The sequence below is a fragment of the Triplophysa rosa genome, linkage group LG4 (genome assembly GCF_024868665.1).
Source record: "Triplophysa rosa linkage group LG4, Trosa_1v2, whole genome shotgun sequence".
In the NCBI taxonomy this organism is placed as follows: Eukaryota; Metazoa; Chordata; class Actinopteri; order Cypriniformes; family Nemacheilidae; genus Triplophysa; species Triplophysa rosa.
This window is the reverse complement of record NC_079893.1, coordinates 26884046-26900962: the sequence shown is the minus strand read 5'-3', so window position 1 is coordinate 26900962 and position 16917 is coordinate 26884046. Positions and strand designations below refer to the sequence as shown.

General features: G+C 37.3%; 2 protein-coding genes across 2 annotated transcripts; one reads left to right on the top strand and one right to left on the bottom strand.

Annotated features, from left to right (window-relative positions):
• Positions 1-83: 83 nt before the first annotated feature.
• ppm1kb (protein phosphatase, Mg2+/Mn2+ dependent 1Kb) lies at positions 84-8511 on the bottom strand. Its single transcript, XM_057332611.1, has 7 exons — positions 8372-8511; positions 7051-7619; positions 4981-5081; positions 2363-2528; positions 2130-2274; positions 1906-2040; positions 84-1687 (listed from the first exon to the last, which is right to left on the bottom strand). Exons 2-7 carry the CDS (start codon positions 7488-7490, stop codon positions 1556-1558), a joined length of 1119 nt encoding a protein of 372 aa, XP_057188594.1. The 5' UTR covers positions 7491-7619; positions 8372-8511; the 3' UTR covers positions 84-1555.
• On the top strand, positions 7673-15762 carry LOC130553044 (probable E3 ubiquitin-protein ligase HERC3). The gene is made up of 24 exons (XM_057331783.1): positions 7673-8225; positions 8947-9275; positions 9379-9490; positions 9612-9688; positions 9880-10119; positions 10197-10288; positions 10401-10531; positions 10696-10823; positions 10898-10968; positions 11053-11159; positions 11246-11305; positions 11415-11520; positions 11603-11789; positions 11878-12035; positions 12122-12196; positions 12284-12352; positions 12604-12672; positions 12959-13102; positions 13267-13430; positions 13989-14052; positions 14351-14409; positions 14558-14741; positions 14821-14920; positions 15095-15762. Exons 2-24 carry the CDS (start codon positions 9062-9064, stop codon positions 15307-15309), a joined length of 2826 nt encoding a protein of 941 aa, XP_057187766.1. The 5' UTR covers positions 7673-8225; positions 8947-9061; the 3' UTR covers positions 15310-15762.
• The last annotated feature ends 1155 nt before the right edge of the window (positions 15763-16917 follow it).

The following is a 16917-nucleotide window of genomic DNA, read 5'->3' as shown; positions in this document are numbered from 1 at the left end:
GAATATGTGCCCAGTAATGAGGGTCCAACAATTGGGTTGTTTGATTCCAAATAAATCATGTTTAACCAACACAAGTGTTTCTGACCAAACTTTATTCACAGATGTATCATACTTTACAAGTTTAAGAAACTGCATATCAATAAAGCAAGATTATAGGTCCATGTACAGAACAGAAAATACATATTACAGATCAAGATCCATGCACATGTTAACACTGTACATAATACACATTAAAAGAAAATAATAACCCGGGAACAGTACACGTAGAGCATTGCAGCAAAAGAAACTATGTTAATAGGTTAAAAGGAGACGAAATAAATGAAACGCAATGGATTCCACTTCATACAGGATTAAGTGTTAATGATAAAAAGAGGTCACATATGGCTCCAGAAATATAAACAAGTCAGTGGATATCAGAGATCACATTGTGTATTAAAGATTTACGCTTGAACGGGGAATGTCCGCCATTACAACAATCACTTTAGCAAAATTAAAACGAAATACTTCATCTCAGAGACTGTACGAGTAAAGAAATATTTAAATATAGCTTCTATACAATTGTACACAAAGTTAACGGTCCTTTATTCACATTATATAAATACCAAACCCAACATCTGTAATCTTCTCTATGCATTGTAGGTGAAACTGTACAAAACATCATGAGGTTTGTCTAGCAAAACTATAAGTCAGTTTCAAATTTGACTTACGATCCCACAGTCCTTCATAACAACTACACGCAAATAAAATAAAAACAGACGGTTATGGAAAAGGCACAGAAAAATTGACTAGTTTGTGAAATGGTCCTCAAGTTGGGTTGCAAATTACTGAAACGGCAACCGCAGATCTGGCTTCAAATTTGATCTTAAAGAATATTTATGCTACAAACTAGAGACGGTTATTTAGATGTGTTCATGCACAAGGAATGTGCAAAAGGGTTTTATAGACAAACTCATTATGGACCAATGAAAATGCTTAGTCAACAGACAAAGATCAATGGACCGCTGCTGAAATGTGCTTGTCATAACTACAAAGGCAGTGTCACCCATTACGATAATAACGAAACCTTAAAAGATTTCAAAGTGCTTAAAATTCCTGTTATGAAACAAAGTTGTTTTGAGATTCCATTAGCGAGAACGGCCCTGGATTCTTCAATGAGAAACAAGGCAAACTATTTACCGTACTAAATTTACAGTACCATAACATTCACATCAGAGTTATCTAGCGTTTCGTGTCTGTGAACAGAAGCCGAACCGGGGTAACCACGTAACATCTGTTATCACTGGAAACTTAAAGCTATACACTGAAGCAAGAAGCTGGAAGGAAAAACTGAGAATGTGCAAATCTGTGAGGTTTCTCACCTGCGTTTTAAACATTATTACAATGTTTGTTATGTGTTCTACGCAAAACAGTTTTTCAGCATCATACTGACGCGCTCAAGGTATTATACATTTCGAAACCACACACTTTTGAGTTGTGGCCTTTATAGTTTTTTGATGTGTCCCTCAACATATGGATTAACGAAATATTGCACTTTTGTCTGTTGTTTTTTTCCCGTTTAGGCAAAGCGGCCGCTGGAGACGAAACTGCGGCTGAAGGAGAAGCTGACATCTGAACTCTTGTGCTTGCCCCACGCACCGAATGGCACCACCATGATAGTGCTGTTGTCTTCAGAACCATACTGAAGAGCCTGAAGAACAAAAATCATACATCATACAAATGTCAACATAACAATTCACGTAGTCTAATCAAATTCAAATGTGGATTCAAGAGACGCACACCTTTTGAAAACATGCAGACATGTACATAATCCAACAACACACATGTATATGTTTATTATATACAGTTGTTACAAAATCACACGATTTTGTACAGAAAAAACAGAGCTGTGTAGCTGTGTCATCAAACCTGCTCAGAGATTCGCTGCGCCGCCTCTTTAGGGTCGTGACACTGGTTGATGACATCACAGATCTCTTGACTGTTCATGATGAAGTTGATGCCATCGGTAGTGAGGGCCAGAAATGAGTCGTGCACGTGATGTAACTGAAACATAAAAATAGAGATATTTTGCAGCTTGGAACATTTTATTACATTAAAGCGAATTAAACAAACCAAAAAACAGCTCCTCTCACCGAAATCCTCTTGGTTTCTGGTTCAGCGATGACTCCTGTACTTTTAAGGTCGAAATCGCCGATGCTGCGCGTCATGGCCAGCCTTCCGTTGACGTGTGGTTGACCCAGACTGTTCCACGCAATAAAACCTCCACTTTTACGTATCCTTCCAAAACAAACATCACGATCAGACAAATCGCTCTCCCATAGCTTGTTTTAATATGTCCCGGGAGCGCCAACCAATCCAATCTTACCTCTCCTTTTCGTCCTTTCTTTCAGGCGTGTGGTCCACGGTGAGCTTGAGAGCCTTGCCTTTGCGGCACAGCATGGCACGGCTGTCCCCCACGCTGCCCACCACCAGCTCGATGCCGTCTCTCAGCAGGGCCACTGTGGCCGTGGTGCCTGCGCTTACCAGAGAGGCTGTAACACACCAGAGATGGAGGCAGTGTGGTTACGGTCTATAATGTTTTAACTGTCTGTGATTCACACAAGACAGTTTATCACACACAACAGCTTAAACAGAAATGTATTGTTATTTTCAACCCCCTATAGTATTTTCCTGTTCTGAAACACTGACCATAACATCCAATTCTGCACAAATATATGCAACATGCGTACTTGCTTAGGGAAGCGAGCGCCTGATAACTATGAAACAAGACATTGAAGGAATTTTGAAAGGAGATTATATATTCAAGACGTCAAGGCAAGCAGGTCTCACAGCATTATTGACTTAAAACATTGTAACGTTACACATTATAAAAGTAAACAACACTGCTTAGGCAAAATGTTACGCTTAGCCTAGAAAAAAGTACAAAATAATTATACAATTCTCTTTACGGTTAAAGCCAATTTTTCGACTAAGAATTATGATAGCATTTTTTTAGTCATATATATATATATATATATATATATATATATATATATGTTAATCCATACAAATGGACACAACAAGCCAATCGTGTTTCTTCAGAAACCAACACATGAAGGAGGAACAGAGTAAACAACGGATAAGAAAGAGAACGACAGAAAGAGAGAGAGAAAGTTGAGGAACCTTCCAGAAGTCCACGCAAGGACCCGCTGGAGCAATCTAGCCCTCCGGCCTCCATAAAGGTACCGCAGACCTGTAGCTCTTATAGGGGGTTAGCTGGGTCCGAGGCTGTTGTGGATATAACACGCACACACAGGGCAAGATTGGACATGTCACGCAGCAGGCCACGCTAGCAGGCCGCACACTACATTTACCTATCATAACCTTAGTCAATCTGTCACAACAGCATTTATTATCCTTAGCAAAACACATGAATCTAACAAAAGCAAAATTCAAGACAAATGAAAAAAGCTCAGTATAAAATGTGTGAATGATATATACTAGGGGTGGGATTGTTCATATCAAGAGTTATAATGTGATTCCAAATTATTGAATGTTTGGTGATGTACTGAAATAAGTGAGGCATCTCAGCAGATTTCTATTACATTTTCCCTTAAATGCCTAATATTTATGACAACATTGGTTGGACTGGATGTTTTCTTAACGTTTGTTTAGCCTCATAGTCCTTGGCTTTTAAATTGATCTCACAGCTGCCATGTGTTTATTTCCACAAATACTACGGTGTAAACACACCTTTTAAAATATTCAGTAGTGGTCCAGAGGGCACATTATAAGTTGTTATAAAACAAATATAAGTACGGTACAAAATAAAGTAACACTACACACTAAAACGTAATTATTAGGGCTGTGAAACGATTAATCGTGATTAATCGCATCCAGAATAAAAGTTTGTGTTTATATAATTTATGTCGGTATACTGTGCTAATTAATTTTGTATTTATGAACACATACACATAAATTCATTTATTTTAGAAAAACATAAAATATAACAATAAATAAACGTTTATTTCGAATTTAAATTACTGGTAAATATAAATTAATACATTTAAATATTTCCTAAACATATAGACAAGTATGTGTATGTTTTGTGTTTATAAATACAAAATTAATATGCACTTGTACACAAGATATATATTATGTAAACACAAACTTTTATTCTGGATGCGATTAATCGTTTCACAGCCCTAGTAATTATTATTTATTTAAATGTATATAAAAATGCATATAAAAACAAAAATGTTTGAAGGAAATAAAGCACACACTGACTACAATTTCATAGATATAATAATAATTTCATATATAATAATATTTGTTTCCTTCTGTAGTAATATTTTGGAACAATATTTTCTTCTGGCTCTCAACTCAATAAGCTTTATTGGGTGTCATTTTTGCAATCAAAAAGGGAAGGGCAAAATAAAGCCCCGCCCTACATTTTTTTCAAATTTCAGAAGCCGTTTCACTCGGATACACGTCACGATATGGAAAAGAAGTCAATCGCAACTTCCGTTTCATGGTGACTTTAATTCTTCTCAAAGCTTTGGTTTACAATCCAAGCCCTGTACATCTAATGAAATATCTGAATTTTTCAAAGTTGGCCACTAGTGCGATTTAATTGTGATTCATTTACATTTTTGTGAATCAGAATCAAGAATCAGTAAATCAATTTTCCCCACCCCTAATATATACTTGCAGGTGCTATCCAATTTAAAATGATGCAATTTACAGAGCCAAGGAGACGTCTGTGAACCATAGCAAAAAAAATCAACTTTGTTCTCTATTAGGCATCATTTTATGATAATATAACTTCAGTGTTCAGTTCACAAACATTTCCTTGGCTGTGTTCACTGTATCCTAAAGCATCAATGCAAAACTTATGAAGCAACTAAGACTTCTCAAACTACAACTGAGACACTGAGAATATTAGAGTTTTTTTTCAAGTAGCAGGCATGCTTTCAAAAACCATATGAATGCAATGGAACCTACCATCTGCACTGAAGTGAAGGTGCTGTGCTAATGCTTTGTCCACCTCAAGAAAAGCTTTGGTTAAAACTAACTCCAAGTTATCCTCTTCTTCTGCAATTTTTCTAAAAACAATAATCAAATTCATTAGAAGCAGTTGGTAAGGTCTTATATACACAAAGCTCTAGATGGTGCATTAGATGCATTTTGCGACTATTTTTTCTGCCAGTGTGACCAGTTTTTCTAAATGGTCGCACCGGTGCGACTGCCAAACTGATCAATATATCATTTTTGCCTATTTTAAATTTAAAGCACAGAAATGTTATATTGCGCAAGCGGCGCATTTTCATCTCCCTTCGTTCAACCATTCGCTTATCTATCAGTGCCCCTGCCTCCAAAATGTAATGCGCGGGTGTAAGAGGCATTGTAATGCTATCTCGCAACTCAAATATGTTTTGCCGCCTGCAGAATACAAGAATTTCCCCGGCTAAGGTACAAAACAGTAAAGATAACGAAATGTGTTGCGTGTATTGTATGCATGTGAAGCTAATGCAGGAAACATGTGTTTAAACTATACTATTGTATAAAGCTCTCTTACGATACTGCAAAGCATGTATAACTTTATACATCACGTTAAATCCTATTTATTGGTGAGTAAAAGACAAATATTGATAAAAAGCCAAACGTGTATCAATGCAGCTTTCATGAAGAATATTCACTAAAAGCCTTCAGGTCTCGCGGTTGTTTAAAGGGGTCATATGACACGGCTAAAACGAATATTATCGTTTGTTTTAGATGTAATGTAATGTGTATACACGATTTAAGGTTCAAAAGCGCTGTATTTTCCACATACCGTGCATGTTTGTATCCCCTCTTTGCCCCGCCTCTCTGAAATGCGCAGATTTTGAACAAAGCTCATAGCTTTTGAAAAGAGAGGTGTGCTATGATTGGCCAGTTAACCAGTGCATAGTGATTGGTCGAATACTGCAAGAGTGTGACGGAAATGTAATGACTCTTACCATATTTGGAACATCAGGTTCCAAAGCAATTGTACTGACAGGTACGCCCACCTTACTTGCGTAAACATATGGGCGGTCTTTGTCAACTCATACCACGAACTGACAGGGTGTGGGGGGTGTGGTTACACGGGGCGTTTTAGGCAGGTCTGGGTGAGCATTCACTTTTAGATAGAATGCATCTTTTGTTCCGACACTTTAATTTTAGCAATTTACATGTCTAATAAATGCATGGGCAACTTATAACACACAAAAGACACAGAAAAACATGTATTTGTGCCATATGACCTCTTTAAGACATGCGTGCGCCCAGGGAGTCAAGAGCACAAAATACTAAACTGAGTTCTCTTTCACGCCTTCTTAATCTGAAACGGACATATAAACACAAAATTCCCATATGAACAAGAATGCTTGTAAAAGTAGACAGTTGGGAAACAGTGTGTTCCAGTATAGTGTGCGAGCTCTTAAAGGGGCAGCAGCATAAAAAAGATCTCCGTTTATAATGTTCATCAAACAATAAAGGACGGGCCCAAAAACACTCACTGATATTTAAGGAATTGTGTTCTTTTATATGAGTTGTTCACAATAAATAAAGGAAGAAAGTAGCTTTAAGAAAGATGTGCTTTAAATATGGAAAAGTGTTGAAAGAGAGTTTACATAAACAATAAAAATAATTAAATCACTAACAATGATTTGAATTCATTTCTAATTGATTTATTAATGTATTAAACACATTTGAATTTTAGTGATTCTTTTTTCTTACCTCACCCCATGACTCTGTTGCCATCAACTGAATAACTTGGTAGCACCAGTGCCACCTCTCTCAAATGTTAGTCTAGAGCCCTGATACATTATGGACATCATATTACTCATTACTCTAAAGCGCATAATCCTTTAAATAGGTTTAAAGGTGCAGTACTTTATCTCATTAAGAATTATAAGATTAGCCTTGTTATTGTAAAATGTTGTTTGTGTTGCATCACCACAGAGGTCTACCTGACCACCATCATGGAAAGGTGTTTGTCATCATATAAAGATTTTGGTGAACTGTCAAATATTGCTAAAGGCTGATCCTTACTTAATATGCTGCTCCATGTGCTTGTGGCAAAATTCGGCAGCCTCTGCCCCTCCATGCCCGTCGAACACTGCAAAGTACATGATATTGTCCGTCATATGAGACAGCTGGTATCGGTCTTCATTTTCCTTCCGCTGGCCGATCAGCGAGGCGCAGCCCACCTTGGACAGGCTGACTTTGGGAATGGGTTTTCCGTAGCGGATGCTCGACGGAAGTAAAATGGGCGCATCGATCCGGTTGTCCCAGATCCCAAACGAGTCCCAGGTAGTCGGATGGCCGCTGCTGTCCGGATCAAAGCGGGAGTTGCTGGATCGGACGGATGATGGACAGTGTAGAGACCGCCTCGGGTCTTTCTGGCGAGCGCCAGTCAGACCGAGGGCAGCCCTGCAGCAGACTCGAGACCCGCTGAGCGTGGCATATCGCACAAGAAGGGCAACAGACATGCTCAGCGACTGGGTGGTCCACAAATAGAAGAAAAACAGCCAGGAATGTCCTTTAAATGTCCTTGCAAAAGGGAAAATTCAGCGTAGAACTTCGTTCTTAGTGGGTCTCTGATTGATTAATCTTGACTTCTGAAAAGCAAAAAGGAAAGCAACAAATAAGTAATCCGCCCTCAGGACTGTTATTCCTTTAAGGTATGGATCGGAATGTTCACAGTGTGTGACGTAAAGCACGTACCTTTGTTTGTGTGTCAAAAACAAGCTCACTAGTTGTTTAAACAGTAAACAGAGAGTTCACTACCCCCCCTTCAACATTCATTAGCATTGCAGACATATGCATAAAGCAGGCCTAAAAATGCTAGGTTGGAGGATCATTCGATTCAATACACATTTTTATGAAGGCTACAGTGTGTTTACTGCCCCTCCCACTGGAGTTCCCCACTAACTACATTACGTATATAAATTATGTGCCACACCCCCTACTTAATTCACACTAGATTTCTGACACAACTGCACATATAATACACGGAGACGACGCTGGAATAATCATTTTTAAAGAAGAATAACTCAAATGAAGAAACATTAAGTTACGTATCAACAGATGGGGGGAAAACATGACGCAACACTCCGCTTACATAAGTTCATGCTATCAATACATTCAAACCGCTTGCTGTGAACATTTTTTAACATCCTTCATAACACACAATGCCTAAAACAGACGGTAACCACATCATTAAGGTATTTATTTATTTAAATTGGTGGTAAACATATGCATAGATGAAGATTAACCATCAAGTCGTGTCCCTCAGCGCTCGCGCTGCTAGCAAACACGGTTACCCGCCACAACAAAGCACATTAGCTTCACCTTTATATTTGATACATACCTTTAGTTTAATGATACCGACATACGTTGTTCGATTGGTGTTTAAGATAACGGATTAATACAATGCAATTTTAAACCGTCAATAATCTTACAGTCGATTCATTTGAGCGGCAGTAAAACACTAACGACCGCCTCGAAAGGGAAAATACCACAACCGTGAACCAATCAGAGCCATCGGTTCCCCGTTCACGGATTGGGCACACCTCTATGATTGACAGTGATTTAAGCCAATGATTGAATCGAAACACTGAACATCTCTTCTCCACTCGAGTTGTAAACAAGAGCCCAAATGCAAACCTTTTTTTCAGCCTACATATTTCTCAACCTAATCGTACATATAATTAGGACGTGAAGTAATATAATTTAATTGAAAATAATGATATATAACAATAGCATTTTAAAATCATTGAAAATACGAAATAGTAGCATACATTAAAATGTCGTCAAAGATATCCGTAAAGGTTAATTATTAATTCAGGCAATCAAATTATCGCACCAATAACTTATAATTAACCAATATGCATGCACACTCTCAATCCATTTGCAATAGGAATGCATTTTTACTTTCGTTTCTAGGGAGAATGCTGAAGTTGCGATTGTGCTTGAAATGATGCTGTTGTCAATAAACAAGGGAAGTTACAATTCCAGGAAGAAAACTGGCATCATTACTTGGCTTCAAACGTAGTTAGAGATGTTCTACTACTGGGGGACTCGTAATGGTGAGGGAGTTGATGATGTGACCGAGGAGAAGACAACACACGATCATTCTGTGATAAAGATCTCGTGTCCAAAGTCAACTATCCAAGATAAACCAATAGGAAGATGTCTCGGATTCATCGGCGAAAATGGACACGTCTCGGTCCTTCAGTATGGCGATGGACAGGGAAATGATGCTGTAATGCAAAGTAATTTATTTAGCCTATCTCTTAAAAGTGTGTTTGTGTGTTTTTACTATATATTTACTGTCTATTTAAGTTTATATAATGAAAAGCTGCGGTTTTTCTTTAGACTTTAACCTAAAGAAAGACCATATTAAACTGATGAAGAGTGGAACGGCTGGTGCGGTCCTGCGCAAATCTGACGGAGAGATTCTTTTTATGGAGACATGGAATTCCTGCAGGTGCGTCGGTGTTAAAATCTCACATTTAAATTATTTTTAAATACAATTACTTATGCATTTAATAGTTTTACTATTTACTATTATTTCTTCAATATTTAAATGAATATTCATATTTTTTTAGGCTCTTCAAAGTTCTCTGTGACAGACAGGTTACACAGGTGGCATGTGGAAACCAACATTGCATTGCAATTATCCGCGGTATTTAAATTTTTTAACTTTCTGTCATAGTTCTTTTTTTTTAAATATAAGAACTATGAGAGAAAGTTCTTATTTTTATTATTATATTTTATTTGTCTGTTTATTATTTATTTGTTTATCACATATTAGATTATGACTGCTACCTGACTTTATTTACCAGTGGTCTTGCACTTGACGTCTTTCGCTTTCAGACGGTCAGTTGTTGGTGTGGGGGGCAAACAGCCATGGTCAGCTGGGTTTAGAGAAATCCTCTCTCTTGGAGAAGGAAGAATGCCGCATCCAGTCCCCACAACCGCTCAAATCTCTGTATGGTATTCCAGTAGTTCAGATCAGTGCTGGAGGAGACCACAGTTTTGCTCTATCTCTCTCTGGAGCAGTGTTCGGCTGGGGGAAGAACAACGCTGGACAGCTCGGCCTGGGGAACACGACTAGTACTTATTTATTGTTGTCTTGTTACGAATGTATTTGACTTAAAAATATACTGGTGATGATGTTGCTGTTGTCACAGGTAGACACACTCCGACTTGTGTCAAGAGTTTGAATATGAAGAAAACAATCTTTATCTCATGTGGGGAAGAGCATACTGCTATTCTGACAAAGGTCGGATGAGTAAAATTGACGCCTAAATATGTATATTTTGGTCAATATTTCATCTATTTCTCAGTATTGAATACATTTGTACACACTGATTATTAATACATCTTTTTTTTAGGGTGGATATGTGTTCACATTCGGATCAGGCAGTTGTGGGCAGCTTGGACACGGTTCACTAAGGAACGAGCATCACCCTCGGCTGGTTGCTGAACTCATGGGAGCAAAGGTGTCTCAGATTGCCTGTGGAGGGTGGGTACCAATTCACTATATTAACATTTTCATTTCATAAATTCCGTTTTTTTAGAGCGGTTTAAGCTATTTCAGCAGTGATGTTTTCTCATGTTTTTCTCATTAAAATTGGTTGTGGGTGTTGAAGAAGAAATGATAAGTCACTTCATGTTATTTCTTTATAGGCATCACACTCTAGCATTGTCAGAGTCATTCAATATGATCTACTCATTTGGATGTGGAAAGCAAGGACAACTGGGGAATGGAACAATGGTTAACCAAGCTGTGCCTTTACCTGTACATCTGCCACCAGGTAGAAAATACAACCAATAATAAATAATAATCATAATAGGACACATTTATTTGTATGTGTGCTCTGTTTATCAGACCACAGCCCTGCTTTAAAAGTGAAGAGAGTTCTAGCTGCTGGAAACACTTCAATTGCTCAAGTCTGTCAGGTAAAGCAGCAAGTATACAGCATATATTCATGTTTTTACTTCTTTGCTTGCACAGTTTCACACCTCATGTCTCTTTCTACCTAGAACCATGAAACAAGTGTGATATCGCATGTATGTACAACAATAGATGACCAAATGATTGACAGGTGGCTGAAAGAATATGACACAAATGCATGCAGACAGACCAAAAGGTGGGAGTGTCATCACGTTATAAACTTTTGGACACTTTATACATCAGATTTCATGTTAATAATAAGTACATAAATGGCTTTTTTAGGGAAATCAGAAGGATATTTTCCTCGCCATCATGTGTAAATGGGAGTTTTATTGATGAAAGGTAGTACAGTACATCTTTTTTTTGGAAAGGAGATTCATCTTTTTTATGTAGTGATTCATAGCCAATTTCCTTTCTGTTTCTTTCAAATGTGGTTTGTATGGATCATCAGTCGTGACAAACATTTTCTGACGTCAGTGGAATATTCTGGTCTGGATCTTTCCTTAGCTCGTCTTGCTTTTGAGAAGATTGCTACAAAGACTAAAGTCCTATTAGAGGTAAACATATTTTTCAATGCACAGTCATTTTTATTCTCATGAAAAAGTTTTACATAAAAATAAATGAGTGACACTTCTTCAGGTACAGCACACTGTGGAGAGAGAACTGCTTCAAGCTCTGAGCGTCTGTCGGGCCGAAGTAGAAGCTCTCCGAGTTTATCTTATTCTGCCTGAACTCATCCGAGTCCTACAGGAAGGACATCAAAAAACGCAGCTGGCTGTATATTTGGCTGATGCCATTGAAAAACTGGGTCCATGTGATGCACTGGGTAAAACATCAATTTTAAACGTGCATTCAAGTTATTTGTTACAAAACAAAAAATCACAGCTGTTTCATTTATGTTTAAATCTCAACAGAAAAACTCTGGACTAGAATGCCATTTTCATACTTCAGAACGCTTGTAAAAATCTTCCATTCGGAATCAACGAGACTCGTAACACAAATGACAACACAACCTTGTGACCACTGGGAATCATTGACCACCATGCTTTCTGTTTTGAAGCGGTTATTTTTGGTAAACAATCCTGTATTTTGAGTATCTCCAAACAGGCATGGTGATGATAAAATACAGGATGCTCTATTTCTTCTTTGCTGATGCAGGTTAACAGGCGAAGAAAATGTGCACTAATGGAAAGTCAGTTTTGCATCACTGAAGTTGCCGACCTGCTTGGGAATGTAAGACCATTGTTGGCACATACTGTATGTAGTGAATCTCGGCTATTATTCTGCCCTCTTTCAAGTTTTCTTTTTTTCCTATTTCAGAGTAATATTGAAAAGTTGGTCCCTTACAGTTTTGTGGCTGATACTGAAACTAAAAAGAACATTTTTATTGTAAGTCGTTTTTTACGTTTCAGTTCTGAAGTGTGCAACTTCTGTGCCATTAGATCTTTAGATCATCCTGTATTGGAACACAAGAAAATATTACACTGTCAAAATTGCTATGTTATCTCTAATAAGTATGATACTAATACAAATTTACGATACTAATTGAAGTTAATAAACCAATTCTTTTTAATCGATTTATTTAAATTATTTGGATCATTTTAGGGCTAACATCATTTTTACTTTCTAAGTACTTACAGAATAAACTCCAACAGGAAAATGCAGTCTCTGTCCCTGTGAACAAGCTGAACGTAAAGAGAAAATCATTGTTAAAAGACTAAAGAACTAAAAGACTAAAATATCTCAAGAAAGGCATCCACAAATATTCACAACCACTGAAGGTTTGTTTACTTGCATAAATTTGATGTCAAATGTATATGCATGCAATACTGAAACATCTAATCTACAACATCGAATGTAATGAAAGCATCTGCAAATACCTTGTAACTAGCTGAAACCGAATAGTTGACTATTGAGATATGTGACAAGGCATTATACTTAAGGCATCGTATTCTGATTTCTTTCATTGTTTTAAACCATATGTCTTCTGTACAGGTGGAGTTTATAGGGGAGAATGGGGTAGATTTTCGGGGCTTGTCTGCTGAGTTCCTCTCCCTCCTTTCAGAGGCTTTTATCACATGGCAGAAAAAGCCGCTGCAAGTCTTTGAGGACTCACAGCTGGTTTGGTTCAATCCTAATGTACGTATTCCTTTCACGTTCACAGTTATAATAGCATTGATCACTCGGTGGTTCACCACTCGATAAACCAATTACTGTATACTAAAGTTAAACTGTGAGTTAAACACACATTTGCATGTTTTATTTCCATTCAGGTCAATACTTGATTTCCCTTTTCATTTCAGATTGCTGATATCACTGATTTTTACTATCTTGGGCTTGTCTGTGGAATGGCACTTTACAACTGTCATTTCACAAACATCAATTTCCCCCTGGCATTGTTCAAAAAGCTGCTCTGCCTGAGTCCCAATCTGCACGATTTAGAGGAACTGACGCCAGTGGAGGCTAGGTATGAATTAATATTGAAGCATGAATTATAACCTATTTTAAAGGTCCATTGTATGAAATTTAGCGGCATCTAGCGGCTCGCTTACTCTACTCTCTTTCGAAGCACTGCGGTGGCTGACACAGGACTAACACCAAGTCTACACCGGACGCAACCGGCACGACGCGACACAACAACGGCTTGTTTTAATGGGTTTGCTGTGTCGCCTCGCCCCGCACAGTGTGGACAAATTTTTAAATTATAATGGGTTCTAATGCGTTCTATTGTCTTTTATCTTGTCGAGCCGCATCAGTGTAGACACACTGTAAGATACAACACACAATAATATTATAAATAAATTCAGCACCTGTTTAAAATTTTGAGCCAAAACTCTCCCTGTCTGCACCCCTACAAAATCTAAATGAAAGATCAATTTATTATTATTATTTTAATTATAGCTAGATATAGATATTGTGATAATATTGTGAAATCTTTTCGCTGAGATGACTGTGTAAAATGGTGTTTAGCCATTTCAAGGGGTAAAAATGACAACTGTAGCACATATTTTATATCTTATATTAGAAGTTTGAAAAATCTTCTGGCAGAAGATGAAGACGTAGTGGATGAGCTCTACCTGGATTTCATGGTAATACCATCCCTCTTGTTTTTTTTTACAGTAAAGTAACATGTTCTTGTGCTTTTATGTTGCACTTCACTTAAAAGTTTTATTAGAAGTTTTTGTGCACTGAAAAAAAAAACTAATTCTGTTTGACTATTTCCCACATGCTTTTGAGATCATTCAAATGAAACAGGCAGCTTTGCTACCTTTCCGGTTTTCAATTATAAACGACCTGCACTATGATTGGATAACCACAGTGCAAGTTTATTTTCCATATATATTGTTTATATGCCTTATTCCTATGCCTTTTTGCTTATACCTTTAGGTCAAAGACCAAGAGCTCATTTCAAATGGAGCTCAAACTCCAGTGACCAAATTTAACAGGTATGAATCATGAATTTTAATTCATTTTCGCTTCCATGTTAACACATTAAATCGGCTAGATGCCATATATGTTACAGATAATATCACAAAGCAAGTTTTGTTTAATTGTTAATAAAAACATCAATTTGTATCTTCCATGTTTGTGCAGACAGAAGTATGTGGATTTGTATGTGGATTTCATTTTCAACAAGTCAGTGAAGAATCAGTTCGAGCAGTTCTCTGCAGGTTTTTCTGAAGGCTGTCCCATCAACGCCTGGAAAATATTTCACCCTGAAGAACTCAGAGAAGTTGTTTACGGTTCTCCTCTATATAAGTGGGAAGACCTTCAGAAGGTAAACATTTGCATAAAGTTGCATATCCCATTCTTTATAAATGTAACTAGTTTTATTGTACTTTATTTGACTAATTCAGGGTGCTACATATGAACACTGTTCTCCCTCTGATGAGCTGATCCAGAATTTCTGGACTGTTTTCTTCGAGTTTTCTGAAGAACAGAGAAAGACATTTCTTTGTAAGTTATATGTTTGTGGCTGGTGGTACATTTGTGTTCAGATGTTATAGTAAAGAGATTAAAACAATTTCATCTCAATGAACAGTAGAAAATCAGAAGTTCTGTTATGTATGTAATCTGCACTTTATTTTATTTTGGATTACTAGTATCCTCACGCTATACATTTTTGCTCAGTTTTCATGTATGGAACGGACCGTGTACCTGCTGGAGGTCTCTCAAAGGTGACCCTGAAGATTATGCAGTTGAACAGTCCTGATTCAGATGATCGTTTCCCAGAAGCTCAGACCTGTTTTGGCACATTATATCTTCCCAAATACAGTGACATCGACACACTTCGTAACAAGCTTATACATGCTGTCAGCTTTTGTGAGGTTTTTGGACGGGAATGAAATTCCCTCTCCAGAATATACATTGTCAGTTGTTCAGCATTACTGATCATGACTTTCATGAACTGGGTAATTTAAATATATGCAATGAGATGTGTGCAATATAGATTACTTGAGGTCGCAGGGTTGCAAAAAATACTGTACTATATAAGTATCAACCAATCACTTTACTTTATATAAGAATGCCCATCAATGGAGTTATGTTTTAACATAATAATATGATGTAGGTGCTTCTGTTCTCTTTTTATATTATCCATATGCGTTAATTGTGCGTTTCAGACACCTCGGATTTAGAATAGGCCTGGGTTATATTCAATTTTTAATAGTGGTTGGATTTATTAGCAATTAGAGTATTAGAATGCGTATTCTATATCACAGCAAATATTAGACTAGTCACTAGTGTAAAATGCATTACTGCATTCATTTTTGTGTACTGTGAAATAAAGACACCGCTTTTACCCCAAAAATTACATTTATTGACTCATGTGACAATGCATAAAGGTATAAAAACAGATTGTAAACATGTGAACATTATTTATCTTGTAAATATATATTTTTTATTTTGTAAAATTAGAAATGTATAAAACACAATAATTTTAAAATGATATAATATACATTACATGTTTATAATAAGAAAGTATATTGTAAGATCTATAAAACATATCATTGAATAAACATTAGTTGTAACCATCAGGAATTGGCAGACAGAACCCAGACGCAGACAGCGAGTTGACAGAATTTATTAAACACAACGAAAACAGGAAAACAAAACCCACCAGGGGGTAAAACAATGGGGAGCTTGACAAAATACAATAAACAGACTCGACTAGACTAAAACAATAAACTTCACTAAAACTAGACTAGATATGACTTGACTTCACATGAACATCAAAATATCATGAGGTAATACAAAACTAACCAGCTCAAGACAGCAAATGCAAGGGTATTAGGGAGCATATAATGAGGGCAACAGGTGAGGGGCATAAAACAATGTTAAAAGTTTATTCTTGTCCTCTCAGAGGGTTGGGTGTTTGTCTGGGGTGAGAACTCTCATGGTCAGCTGGGTCTGGGTGAAGGTGGATCTGGATCTCAGACTCCTCAACACATGTACAGAACACTGTCAAAACATCTTTCTTTCATCTTAGAAATATTGCAAGATTGCGTCCAATGCTATCCTTTACTGTGGCAGAAAAACTGATCAACACATTAGTTTTTTCCCGTATCGATTATTGCAACGCTTTGTTCGCAGGGGTTTCAAAAAATACCCTAAATAAATTGCAATATGTTCAAAATTCTGCGGCGTGAATCCTGACAAAGACAAGAACTAGGGAGCACATCACCCCTATTTTGGAGTCCCTACATTGGCTCCCCGTCAGGTTTCGTGTAGATTTTAAAATTCTGATGCTTACATACTATATAAGGCTATGCACGGTCTGGCACCTCATTACCTATCTGAACTTTTAAAAGCATACTCACCAGGGCCAGATCTTCGTTCCTTTAGTCTGGCCTTCTGACTGTTCCCACTACGCGCTTATGGGTGATAGGGCTTTTTACTCCTTTTACTTGGGCACAACTTATTCAAAGACGAACATCGTCTGAGTTGTTGCTGAA

Bases quoted from the DNA above. Each gene is read 5' to 3' on its own strand.
- LOC130553044 (XM_057331783.1), top strand. From the start codon at position 9,062: ATGTTCTACTACTGGGGGACTCGTAATGGTGAGGGAGTTGATGATGTG. The intron at 10,289-10,400 runs GTCGGATGAGTA...TCTTTTTTTTAG, and splicing joins ATACTGCTATTCTGACAAAG to GGTGGATATGTGTTCACATT. The intron at 13,103-13,266 runs GTACGTATTCCT...TTTTCATTTCAG, and splicing joins TGGTTTGGTTCAATCCTAAT to ATTGCTGATATCACTGATTT.
- ppm1kb (XM_057332611.1), bottom strand. From the start codon at position 7,490: ATGTCTGTTGCCCTTCTTGTGCGATATGCCACGCTCAGCGGGTCTCGA. The intron at 2,529-4,980 runs GTAGGTTCCATT...GGTGTGTTACAG, and splicing joins CCTTCACTTCAGTGCAGATG to CCTCTCTGGTAAGCGCAGGC. The intron at 2,275-2,362 runs GTAAGATTGGAT...TTGTTTTGGAAG, and splicing joins AGAAAGGACGAAAAGGAGAG to GATACGTAAAAGTGGAGGTT.